We start from the raw sequence: 14,579 nt of genomic DNA on the forward strand, positions 1-14,579 counted from the left end.
GGAGTATATATTTTTTCTTCTTGTTATATATAAATAAAATAAAAGGGGAGGCTTTCAAAATGACTAGTAACCAACAATACAATACAAATTAAGAATATCGAAACGAAAACCATACGAACATATTACACCAAGATGGCAAGATGTTACGTCATTAAAATGCAAACAACAAATGCAAGCAATGCATATTTATGATGTACAACATAAAAAAATGAAAAACCTGTACATAAAACTTTATCCGGTTAATTAAAAAGTGAATACATAAATCACCTAACTCATATTCATACATCAATGAACATAAGTTAAGTACAAATAAATAACAAAAAGTGAAAGAAGAATTACAACATTTAAGACTGAAATCAGCAATTGCATTATCGAAATGCAAGGTACAAAAAATATATATAGGGAAAAAAATAAATGTAAGAACACGCTCACTAAACTAAACTGATTAAGAACCACGTTTACGTTTGAAGATGAGTTCTAGATGTTTTTCCTTCCTCAAAGTGAGTAGAAATTTGTCATTCATATCAATTTTCATAGGATCCTCATTGTTTGGTAGAACCCAATCAAATTCATGAATTAAAGATGCTAATATAAATTCCAAATCCAAACTACCTAACGGTAAACCAGGACACATCCTTCTTCCTGAACCAAATGGTAATAACTCGTAATTATGGCCTTTAAAGTCCGTCTTTGAATCAATAAATCTTTCTGGTTTGAAACATAAAGGTTCGTCCCAAACTTTGGGGTCTCGTCCCATTGCCCAAACGTTGACAAACACCCTCGCGTATTTAGGGATTGTATAATTCATCACCTCACAAGTTTGGTTCGCTAGACGGGGAAGAAGAAAAGGGACGGGTGCGTGTAATCTAAAACTTTCTTTAACACATGCTTTAAGATAAGGTAGTTTATATAGTTGAGATTCACTGATTTTATCAGTTTCGATTTCTCTTTTCATCTCTTCTTCTATTTTTATCATGACCTCTTTGTTTTTTACTAGTTCGGTCATAGCCCATACCACTGCAGTGGTGGTGGTATTTGATCCTGCTACGAATAATTCCTAAACACAAAAAATCCTGATTAGATTTTAGTCACAAATTTCTGATCATTACTAATCTTGAGATGAAAACATTTTTAATTAAAATAAGAGGCAAATTACATGAATACTTCAACTTAACACTAGTCACAAGTAATATCGATGTATTCAACATAATTATCGAGTACTGCGCAGTTCTCACTCGAATCATATCTTAGGGTGGTTATAGAAAAGGGTCGGAAACGATCAAGGAATATACGGATCAGTAAAAAACGAGGGTGCAAATCTCGCTACTGGGGACTGTTGGGGTGCAAATCGAAGTCTCACATCGGTCATGATACAAAACAAATGTATGTATATAAGTCTAAGGGGAAGTCTCTTTATCAACAATTGATTTTAGAAAATGATGTACTTTTGAGCTTATATTAAAAGACATTGTGTTTGGGCTATATAGGATTAATCGGATTGGATTTTTTATACATTTAAATAATAAATTTCAAATTATATATCTAAATATAGATATAAACATAAACTTAAAATTTAACATAATTGTTTAGAACTATAAACATGATGTTCATCTGTTTTAACTTTAACATAATTGTTTAAAACTATAAACATGATGTTCATTTGTTCAAGCACTCTTAAATTTTAGTTTAAATACATGTTAAGATGTTTATCAATTTTGACTTTGACCGACTTTGACCAACAAATTCGATATTGACTCATTAATCGACGTTAACCGATTAATTAAACGGATTTTGGAAACCAAATCGGTCTGTTTTTAAACAATAGTAATCGTAGATTAATTGAGAGTAATTGAGGTTTTTTACAATAGTGGTAAAAAAATACTCTATTTCCTCATATTAGCCTGAACGGAAAAAACCTTATCCGAAAATTTTTGTATACTTGCAAGAAAGCTAGAGTACTTACAGTAATATATTCATTGATCTGGTCATTAGTAAATCCAACATCAATCAAACGATCCAAGAAAGTTGTTTTTTGTTCTGATAACAAAGTTGTAGGCTTGAAATGAGCTCTTCTTCTATCATCTATTATGTCTTTCCAATAATCAAACACCTCTTGTATATGTTTCCTGCCTCCTTTTCTTATTCCCTGAAGATCCAATTCGTTAAAAATCGGAAAAAATGAACCGAAATCCTTTACACGAGCTCCATACTCGAGTATCATAAATATGGATGCTTTTAACCCTGTACAAGTACCATTTTCTTTTTCTATATCAAGCAAGTCTTTCCCAAAAATAATGCAACTCAACGTATTGAACAATGTAGTAAAAACTATATCTTGAGTGTTAATTACTTCTCCTTGTTTACTATTCAAGAAACTCAACATTTTGTCCATCTTTTCGATTCGTAAACTAGAGTGGGTCTCAAGGGCTTGAGGTGAAAAAAATTCGGTTCGACAAAGGGTTCTTAACATTCTCCAAGTTTCATTGCACACTGACCAAAAGATTGAATGAGATAGTAACGATTTATGATCAAGTGCGGTTGGCACTGAACGCGATGAAAGGAAACGGTCTTGAGTCTTGAGGATGCCCATTGCTGCTTCAGGAGACGAAGCGACAACGAGGATTTGTGAACCTAATTGAAGAGATATGAGAGGACCATATTCTTCAGCAAATTTCGCTAAGGATTCGTGAACTTTATCGCCCACCTGGAGTAAGTTTCCGATGATCGGAAACTTCGGAGGACCAGGTGGGAGATTTTGTATTTTATTTACAAATAGATTTTTGGTTTGTTTGATGATAAAGAGAAGAAATATGAATGTTGATATAATGAATAGAGGGGATGAAAAGCTCTCTGTTAGAAAAGCTTTAAGATCCATGTTTAGTTGAAGTTTATTTGTGTGTTGAATCAGATCGCTCTAGATATACATATAGGATGTATATACATCAAATAGTTTAATCATAGATTTGATTAAATGACTACTTATGAAAATTAAATATTAAATATGTAATTAAAATTTATGACGTGTTATATCTATTTTAACTTTTGTAATAATGTAATGTGACTTATCTTGTTGTGTTGTGGTCCCAACAAAAAAAAGTCAAATTACTATTTATATCTCTCAATAAATTTTTATTAATATATTTATAGAAAATAATATTAGAATTTTAATTTTAATTTTATTTTTATTAAATACTGTTAATGTTAATCATTACGGAGTATTTTTTTTATCATACAAGTAAAGTTATTATTTTTAATATAATGATAAACTGATATTTGTCAAACATATTTAATAAATTAAAAAAAACATGCATTGGTGGGGGTAGGGTTTTAATATATAATTTTATTTAGATTAAATTGCTCAAATCGTCCTTGTGTTTATGGTTTTTTTTTTACCTAAAACGTCCATGTATTAACAAAACTGCAGAATACATCCTTAATTTGCAAAATTGATCCCAATTTTGTCCCTGACTTAACATCTGGCCGTTAGTATCGTGTCATGTGCTAGTCACATGATAGTAAGCTGTTAAATCGTAATTTTCTTGATATTTTGCAGTTTTGTTAACACATGGACATTTTGGAGAAAAAACCATAAACACAGGGACGATTTAAGCAATTTAGTCTTTTATTTATATTTCATTATCGGACTATATATATTGAATTATTTGTTGTGATTTAGTTGTTTATAACAACATTGGTAGCCTATACTTACTACAAAATTCTAGTAATGAAGGATTAGAATACTAATGGGAGAAAAGAGAGAAATAATTCTTGTAAGAATAATGGAGGGTGCAAGTTTTTTAGCTTGCATACATGGGTATTTATAGTACAAAAAATACTATACAATAGGTATCCAATATTGACTATGATTTGTACAAAATTGACTATCCATTAAAGCCTAATATTATAACACTCCCCCTTGGATACCAATTTTGTTTTGTTGGAGATCAACTATAAGCTACTGTCTCGTTAAAAACCTTGGCCAAAGAAAAACCCAGTGGGATAAAAACTTAGCTAAGGGAAAAAGAGTGCAGCATATAGTTGACTCCCCCTCAAGTAGACATTGCTGAGCTGCTACATTTTTTGAACTTGCCTCATGCCAATATTGTGAACATGCGTTCTGAAAATAGCAGTTGAAAGTGCTTTGGTGAAAAGATCGGCAGAGTTTTTGCTGGATTGAATATATCTTATTTCAATCTGGTTGTCCTTGATGAGATCTTAAGTGTATGAGAAGAATCTAGGAGGTATATGTTTTGTTCGGTCACTTTTGATATACCCTTCTTTAATCTGTGCTATGCAAATTGCATTATCTTCATAGATAGTTGTTGGACTTTTATCGCGTTCTAGTCCACAAGAATCAGTAATGAGTTGTGACATTGATCTCAACCAAAAACATTTTCGAGTGGCTTCATGTAATGCAATCACTTCGGCATGATTTGATGATGTTGCAACAAGTGTTTGTTTTTGAGAACGCCATGATATTGCGGTGCCTCCATGAATACATATCCAGTTTGAGATTTAGCTTTATGTGGATCATATAAATAACCTGCATCTGCATAACCAACCAAATCTTGTTTTGATTTGTTAGAATAAAATAATCCTAAATCAGTAGTTCCTCAAAGGTATCGAAATATGTGTTTGATCCCATTTCAGTGTCTTTTGGTAGGAGCTGAGTTGAACCTTGCCAACAAATTAACTGCAAAAGAAATGTTAGGTCTCGTACAATTTATAAGGTACATAAGAGCTCCAATTGCACTAAGATATGGAACTTCTGAACCAAGAACACCTTCATGTTCTTTTCGGGGACAAAATGAATCAGTGCCGACATTGAGTGATCTAATCACCATAAGAGTACTTAATGGTTTTGTCTTGTCCATATTGAAGCGTTTTAATTTTTTTCTTTTAGAAGTTGAATGGTTTTATGGATCTCTTTATTTGTCCTTATGATGTTAAGATCATCAACATAAACAAATATGATCACATATCCGATAGTTGTTCTTAATGAAAACACATGGGCAAATAAGATTATTTGTATACCATTTGCTTATCAAGTATTCACTTAATCAGTTATACCACATACGACCCGATTGTTTCAACACATATAAAAATCTTTGTGATTTAATGAAATACATTTCCTTGAGTTTTGCATTAGAGGCTTCTTATAGTTTAAACCCTTCAGGTATATTCATATATATATATATATATATATATATATATATATATATATATATATATATATATATATATATATATATATATATATCATGTGATCCATATAAATAAGTAGTAATAACATCTATGAGATGCATTTCTAAATTTTAGTAACAGTAACTACGAGGTTGATTAAGTATCTAAAAGTAATTGTATCCATTTTAGGAAGATAAGTTTTCCTCATAAATCATTCCTGGTCTTTGAGAGAAATCTTGAGTTACAAGTTTAGTTTTACCTTGTAACTTCATTTTTCTCATTTCTTAATTTTTCGAATAAAAATTCATTTGCCTCCCATACATTTCACATCTTTAAAAGTGAAAACGATCGATCCGAAAACTTTTCTTTTATTGAAGGATTTTAATTCAACTCGTATTGCTCCTTTCTATTGAGCTCATTCATGTCTATTTTGACATTCAATGACAGATTTTTGGTTCCAGATCATCATCTTTATTTATGATGTTATTATATGAAAAATTCTCATCAATATTTGTCATTCCGTTTCGGTTCCAAAATATTGCATAACTTATTGCAATTTCTATATTTATTATCAATATCCTCTGCAGAAGGAGTATTGATATTTGGTTCTTCTTGAACACTTTATTTTACCTCATTATCAGCTGATTTTATTTTCGAGGATTTTTATCTTCGGAACCATTTGATCTTCGACGTTTCATGCGTGCTAAAGACTCAAGAGTGACATTATTCCCAGCTTTTGAAATTTCAATTCGAGCTGGAGCATTTACTGCTATTATATATGATTTAGTCACTCTTTTTGTATCTTTAAATGCATCACGTAATCGATTTGCAAGTTCTTGCATATGCATTATTTTTGAACTTTCGTTTCACATTCTTTTGTGCGAGGATCAAGATACCTTAATTGATGTTCACACCATGAAACATCATTTTATTTATTTTTCATTTCTTCCCATAATCTAGGGAACAATTTTTCATTAAAAATACAATCAGCAGAACGTGCTGTAAAAAACACCCATCATAGATTCAATATATCTTATGATTGGAGATGTTTCATATCCAACATATATTTCCATCCTTCTTTTAGGAACCATTTGTTGTGGTGGTGCAATTAAAAATACACTGCACAATCAAATGTTCTAAGATGGAAAATATTTGGCTCTCGACCAAAATTAAGTTGGTAATGGAGAATATTTATGACTTGCACTTGGTTTAATGCGAATTAATGTCGCATCATGTAAATTTACATGTCTCCATATAAATATTGAGAGTTTTGTACTCATTTCCAATTGTGTAGTTATTAGCTACAAGCGTTTATCTATTGATTCAGCTAAACCAATTTTGTGTATGCACATGAGCAACTGGATGTTCAACAACAATCCCTGTAGACATATAATAATCATTAATTGCTTGAGATGTTAACTCACCAGCATTATCAAGTCTCATCCTTTTTAATGGTGTAATCAGAATAATGTGTTCTCAAATTAATAATTTGTGCAAGAAACTTTGCAAATGCCATATTACGGCTTGATAACACACAAACATGAGACCATCCGCTAGATGCGTCTATTAGAAAAATGGTCCACATGATGGATGAATTGGTCCATATATATCCCCTTGAATTCTTTCAAGAAACATTGGTGATTCTTTCTCAATATTCTTTTCATTAATCACCATATGTGCTTTTCATTAATTACCATATGTGTTTTTCATTAATCACCATATGTGCTTTTCATTAATCACCATATGTGCTTTTCATTAATCACCATATGTGCTTTTTCATTAATCACCATATGCGCTTTTCATTAATTACTATATGTGCTTTTCATTAATCACCATATATGTTTTTCATTAATCACCATATGTGCTTTTCATTATATTCGCTTTTTATCATATGCGCTTTTAATCATATACGCTGCGTTTTTTATCATATGCGCTTTTCGGTGCTACATAGATATTTCTCATTATCTGTTATCATTACTGATAATCATATCAATTATGATATGTATATATCAGAGAAACTCAATCAATTTCTCTTTGATTTTGAGAAAACAAGGCATTGTTTATCAAAAATTTGTACCATTTGGTAATATGAATTTTTGCCTTTTCCGTTCCTTATATCAAGTTTGCAAGACCTGATATAGTATTTATAATTCCTTCATTTGATTTAAATCAATGAAATACTTCTTAGATTTGATCATAGTGTGTATGTTACCACTATCTACAATACATAGGTCTTTACCATTTAATTGATGATGTATTTCAGCAAGATTCATACTAAAACTTCAAATAAGATAAGTAAATAATGAGTAATATTTCAGCCAGATAATCAAATTATATTACCTTTAAATAAGTTACAATCCGAAGTACATAAAAGATAACACCTAATAAACATATATATATTATGGTCTAAAATCATTTACTTAGGAGTGATACATAACAAGCTAGGCATCTTAGAAAATTCAGGTCATTTAAGTCTGAAGGTAGCTCAGGGTTTACTTAATTAAGATTTTTCAACAGATTCACTCTCGTTTTCTTTTCTTTTAGGACTTATTTGTAGAGCTAAACACGATGTTCATGTATTCAAGAAATACTAGACTGATGATCCATGTTACCAGATCATTAATAAGAATCTCCAGGATTCTTATTAGGGCGTCTACTAACATCTTCAATTTTATTCTTTCATGGATCACCGTTTATTCTTTCATGGATCACCGTTATTTCTTGATAATTAATATCGTATCTATCTTTGAGTATTTTCCACTTGGATCTTTAATAATACAATATACAGATTCTAAGGACTCGTCAACATGTTTGCGAAGAAAAATTGTTGCTATTGCTTTCTCTTGTTCAGAACAATTGTTATTTTCATTTAGGGTTTCTAAAATACCAATTGATTTGAGATGTTTTTCTACATTCATAACCCATGTTAAGTAGTTGTTCCCACTTGATTCTAAAGAAGCAAATTTAAGCCTTTTCAAATTCGACATTTTCTATTATCATAAGATGAACAACATAAATCATAATCATAATCATCTTCTATTCATAGACAAATAATAAAATGAAATTAGAATCATTTTAAATTCATAAGTAGCAAATAACAGAATAATGACATGATTACAAATGATAAAACCACAAGATCAGGATAGAATATAGGTTTACCCCGTGGTATATTAGCAACAATGATGATAGTTAGTATGACCAATACAATAGGAAAAATCATCCTTGTGTGAATCATCTTTACAAAAAACTTTTCAGAGTGGTAATCTGAGAAAATTAAGATTGATTTATGAAAATGTGAAAACAGAGATGTTTATTTTATATTTAAAAAATATAGTCGTCGTAACGTCGTCAGTTGACGTTAACAACCGTTATGTATATATGACCGTTATAACGTCGTTAGTTGACGTTAACGACTGTTATGTACTCGTTGTATTAATAATAATTTTAATAAAAGAATTTTATTAGTATAAATACGATTACTATAAATACATTTAGTATAAATACATTTAGTATAAATACGAAGATTAAGAGAATAAAAATATTATGTATAAATAATAAATTTTAAGAATAAACATTAGTATGCATGAAATAAATAATGATTAATTGCATTAACTAATCATAAATGTTAGATAACATAAATATAAATGTTACTGAAGTTAATAAGAGTTAGATTACAGAAATATAATTCAGGCGGTATAACCGACCATATATAATTTAAATAACATAAAAATAAATGTTAGTGAAGTTAATAAAAGTTAGATTACATAAATATAATTCAGGCGGTATAACCGACCATATATAACTTAAATAACATAAATATAAATGTTAGTGAAGTTAATAAAAGTTAGATTACATAAATATAATTCAGGCGGTATAACCGACCATATATAATTTAAATAACATAAATATAAATGTCAGTGAAGTTAATAAAAGTTAGATTACATAAATATAATTTTACTTATGATGATAATAATATTTACCTTATTAATAAATAATAGAAGATATCGTTAAAGAATTTCTTACCTTGATTAGTGACTTTTACTTGCTTAAATAAACCTTGATTATACGGAGCACTTCGTGCTGATAACGTGTTGTGATTTAGTTGTTTATAACAACATTGGTAGCCTATACTTACTACAAAATACTAGTAATGAAGGAGTAGAATACTAATGAGAGAAAAGAGAGAAATAATTCTTGTAAGAATAATGGAGGGTGCAAGTTTTTTAGCTTGCATACATGGGTATTTATAGTACAAAAAATACTATACAATAGGTATCCAATATTGACTATGATTTGTACAAAATTGACTATCCATTAAAGCCTAATATTATAACATTATTGATTTATACCCGTTCTTGTAAGTTGTAACTAGTTCAATTTGTGATTGAACACTTTGTTAGATAGAGACTTCAAAGATTATAGTATCTGTATTTATGTGTTAGGATTTGAATTTATATCTTCTGTAATCAATAACTATCTAAATTATTGTTTTTGTTTTCTTTTACCATTTTTATCGACAATCAACAATCTTGTGCATCGAAGTCATCCCACACATTTGAACTGAAATAGCAAGTTGAATTAAAATAACGTAATGAGGGAAAAGAATACAAATGAAAGGGCATGAAAATGATGTAAGATCTTTTTAATTTGGGTTTTTATTGTATATATTATACTAGTGAAATGACCAGTGAAATTACAGGTTTGTTTAAAGGAAATAATTTAATGACATGTATTAGGTATTAAGTGAATGTAATTGCTAAAGTCATTTATTTTAATGACCAGTTTGACTAGAAAACTTGTCGTTATTTTTACAAATATATAGAGACATGCATATTTTCGCATACATATGTAACATTTTGTAAAAAAAAACTCATATTTGAATATTAATAATATAATAATTATAATTATAATTATTATATTAAAAGTAATAATAATAATAAAGTTCGTTCAAAGTTGAGTATTTATATTTTTAATAATAATAATAATTATTAGTAATAATAAATGTCTTTTAAATTTTTTTAGAAAATTAAAATACAATTATTATATAAAAGTTGTAAAATATGCTTTAAAATTTGAGTGTTTTGTAGAAGATTTTAGAATTTAAGAGAGATTAGTATTTCATTTTATAAAAAATTTTGTATTATTTTTTTAATTAAATAAATATAAAATTATGACATCATCATTATGAAAATTAAAGGGTAATTATTTTAATGATGACATCATCATTTTAGAGTTTTACATGACTATATAGATACCTTCTTAGTTTTAAAAATTAGATATATACCCACTTAAAAGTGAATAATATCCTCATATATATATATATATATATATATATATATATATATATATATATATATATATATATATATATATAGTGAAAAGATCAATGGAGAACTTAGGTAGGGAGGGAACCCATAGCACCAAAGGATTTAGTAGAAGGGTTTAGAATTGGGGTTTAGAAATTGGGGTTTAGAAATTAGGGTTTAGATTGAGTTTTTAACACGAACGGTTTAGAGTTTAGGAACTAAACCCAAAACTCTAAACCCTAAACTCTAAATCGGGCTAAATTTAATAAAAAAATTTTAAAAAAAAATTTTAAAAAAAAATTTTAAAAAAAAAATTTCGAAACTTTTTTCCCAGAAATTTTTTTTTAAAAAAAGTTTTCCACGTCAGCATGATGACGTCAGCAGTCTGACTGCCACGTCAGCAGACTGACTGCCACATCAGCACAGACTGACACGTGGCTCAGTCTGCGATGATGTGGCAGTCAGTCTGCTGACGTGGCAGTCAGACTGCTGACGTCATCATGCTGACGTAGAAAACTTTAAAAAAAAATTTCAATAAAAACTTTTTTTCGAATTTTTTTTTTTTTTGAATTTTTTTGTTCAAAGAATAGGTGCATATAGTAGGTGCATGTACATTAATATGTGAGTTCTCTAGGTTCTCTCCCTACCTAAGTTCTCCATGGATCCTCACCATATATATATATATATATAGTGGTAGGATCAAGAGGGAAGTAACCAATCGGGGGGAAGCAAAAACTTTTTTTTTTCGTTTTTAAAAAAAACTTTGTTCACGAACATTATAGATGGGATGAAAATATGAACATTTAGTAGAGACACTTTGTGATAAATGTTTTTATTTTGGCGGAAAAACGCTCGAAGAAGTAATATATAACAATTATCGTGTTTTTCGAGCGTATGTTGAAGTTTTAGCTATTGGGGTTTAGATATTAGGGTTTAGATATTAGGGTTTATAGAGTTTAGATATTAGGGTTTAGAAAACCCTAAACCCTAAACTCTAAATCGGGCTAAATTTTACTTCACAAAACATGAAAAAACGTTCATATTCTTCACGAACAATATTATCTTGAATGTTATTTTTGTCGATAGTTTTCCCGCCTAAATAATAACATTCATCACGAAGTGTCTCTTCTAAATGTTCATATTTTCGTGTGATCTTGATGCCGGAAAAAAAAATTCCAAAAAAAACGGATTTTTTTTTGCTTCCCCCCGATTGGTTACTTCCCCATTGATTCTGCCCCTATATATATATATATATATATATATATATATATATATATATATCCCCTACATCACATAAAGCGTAACATCGCATCCTATGTGTCACCTCGAAATGCTCCCTAATCTCCATTATCTACGTGTAATTATCTCTGTTAATTACAATTAAATCACTTAATTACCTGACGCATACACGTGTCCATCAAAGCCTGTTGATAACAATTTTCGAAAAAAAAATCGCTGAATTCACACAGCCGTTTCCTCTTTCTTCCAAACTTAAAAAACCTCAATCTTCGTCCCCTTAACCGGCGATTAAGGCCTCAATCCGGCGTAATAACGGACGCCGGTACCGCTCATTAACCCGTTCGAATTTTATAAACCTAACGGTGTAAATTTTATGTAATATAGCCACTTTAGGCGTTAACTCGACGGAAACTTCTCCTGTTAGTACATCGGTTTGCATATGAGGCCGATTAAACCCTATCCGTCCACACACGCTAAATTAGGGTTCCCAATTTTGCCTGCGTTTCTTTGTTTTGGCATCTCTTTAGGGTTTCATTTTGTTTTACATCTGATTCGAAAAAAACAATATTCAAATACCCGAATTTGGTATACGTTCAAGTAGTGTTATAATATCATCAACTTTATGATTAATTACCCTAAAGATACTATCATGCAAACATCATTTACGGTTAATCAGTGTCTAGGTTCTTATGTTACTTTTAGGGTTGCGATTGTATTGCATCAGATTTCACTTCTAATGGGTTACAATATCATCAATTATGTGATGAATACATCCTAAAAATACTTTCGTGTAACGACCCTGGATTTTCCAACGTTTAATTAATAATTATTATTATTAATACTTGTGATTTAACGAATGTATTGCTATACATTTACTTGCTACCATACATGATTCTTGAATGCCCGAAACGTCTTTGTGACACACGAAACTTTCACGAATAATATTTTTAGAATATTATTTACATTCATGATTAAGTTTATTAATCATTTTGATTAACTATGATTATTAGTTAATCACTTGGGCTTTTATTGGACTTACTTGTTAATTACTTGAACATGGGCTTTTATTAATGGTTATTGGACTTAAGAGCCCACTCTACTTCTTTAATGGACTTGTTAGCCCATTTTTTTTTATGTAAGTATTACTCTTAAGATGAAACTAGATGGTTAAGTGCATGGAAGACTAGTTACTATGTAGTTGCACCTTATCCCCATTAACACACCCTTATTAACCATCTTTTTTGACAATTACATGAGATTAACTTGTGGATATTTCCTTCCCTTTTGATTCCCTTCAAGCCGTTGGCCAAGGGGCCTTTTGGTGGAGTTTTTGATTTACTTTTTGTATTACTTACTCTTGCTTTCATTTCACTTAAAACACACATTCACTTGCTTGCATATTTTCTCCCCTTTTTTCTCTCAAATACTTGTAAGTATTATGAACAAATCCTCTCTTTTTCTTTATCTTAAAACCGAACCAACAACCCTTAAATCATCATCATCTTTGTTCTTTGTTGTTAATTGTTTGTAGTTGTTAGTTGTTACTTGTTATCATTTACTTACTTACTTGGTTTCAAGAATCAAACTTACTAGTTTCATTCTTCTTTTATCTTGTTTTTACAAGAACACTCAAGAACATAAACTTACTAGTTTATGTTCTACACTTAATGTATCAAAAGAATGTAAGTTCATAGTTGTTAAACTCATACTTGTAATTCATGTTAGTAAACTTTAAAGTTTACTTTCTTAAAGATCAAACTTTGGTTTGAATCTTTAAAGTATGAACAACAATGAACTAGTTACTTGTTTACTTAGTTTATATCTTCATTTTATGCACTTTTATTTCATGTTTGTTGGTTGTTATTGGTCAAATGTTACTAGTTAACTTTGATCTCATTAATCTTGAACTAAAATTAACTTTAAAAGTTCAAGAACATGTAAGTAAGTTTCTTTAATTATAACTTGGTACACTTATGTTAGATCTAGACTTTTGAGTCTAGATCTTCAAGACCAAACTAAAGAACTATGTTCTACAACTCAAGGTCTTGATTTCATGAGTTTACTTTCAAGTTTGTAACTTATTATTAGTTTTAAAGTTCATGTATGTGTTAGATCTAAGACTTTGATGTAACTTTGGTTCATCAAACTTCATACAACTCTTAAGTGAGTTGTGCTACATGTCTTAGACCTACACTTGTGTCATAATAGTCAAAACTTTGTTAATATTACTTTTACATTTCATGTATGTGTTGAATCTAAGACTTTGATGTAACTTTGGTTCATCAAAACACTTGCAACACTTAAGTGAGTTGTGCTTCATGTCTTAGACTTACACTTGGGTTATGATGGTCAAACCTTGGTGAAAATGATGCAAACACATCAACGAGTTGTACACTTGAAGCTATATGCATCAAGGATGAGAACCATGATAAGCATCGAGCACCAAGAACCACTGGAACCTACTGACCCTACTGTTTTGCCGTTTCTGGGTCTGATCAGTAAGACCTGGGCTGTTTTAATGTTGATTTTCAGATAGCTCTGTTCGAGTATATAACTTTTCATATAGGACTCATCTAAATCCGAGTTACGCTTTAGGATTTATGGCCCTCCGATCGTCACTATGTCCTTTTAACGTTGTGCAGAAATTTCTGACCTACTCGCACTTAGACCGTCGCCACGGTCAAACGAAGACGAGTTTGCTTCTGTAAATTTTACCACACTTAAAGGACTCATATACGGAGCCATGACCACTGGTCTCACCTTATTTCAGTACGGGTGGAGGCCGTGGTGACTGACTGAAATCAGCCTTTATTTTAAACTACTTTCATAAACGAAACTTACTTTACACCT

The 14,579-nt window shown here is 30.1% G+C and overlaps 1 protein-coding gene across 1 annotated transcript; it reads right to left on the bottom strand.

Annotated features, from left to right (window-relative positions):
* Window positions 1-224: 224 nt before the first annotated feature.
* Window positions 225-2,914, bottom strand: LOC139840153 (probable (S)-N-methylcoclaurine 3'-hydroxylase isozyme 2). The gene is made up of 2 exons (XM_071830377.1): window positions 1,964-2,914; window positions 225-1,057 (listed from the first exon to the last, which is right to left on the bottom strand). The coding sequence occupies exons 1-2, from the start codon at window positions 2,873-2,875 to the stop codon at window positions 446-448; spliced, it is 1,524 nt and encodes a 507-aa protein (XP_071686478.1). The 5' UTR covers window positions 2,876-2,914; the 3' UTR covers window positions 225-445.
* Window positions 2,915-14,579: the final 11,665 nt, after the last annotated feature.

This window comes from Rutidosis leptorrhynchoides, chromosome 4 (assembly GCF_046630445.1).
Source record: "Rutidosis leptorrhynchoides isolate AG116_Rl617_1_P2 chromosome 4, CSIRO_AGI_Rlap_v1, whole genome shotgun sequence".
Classification (NCBI taxonomy): Eukaryota; Viridiplantae; Streptophyta; class Magnoliopsida; order Asterales; family Asteraceae; genus Rutidosis; species Rutidosis leptorrhynchoides.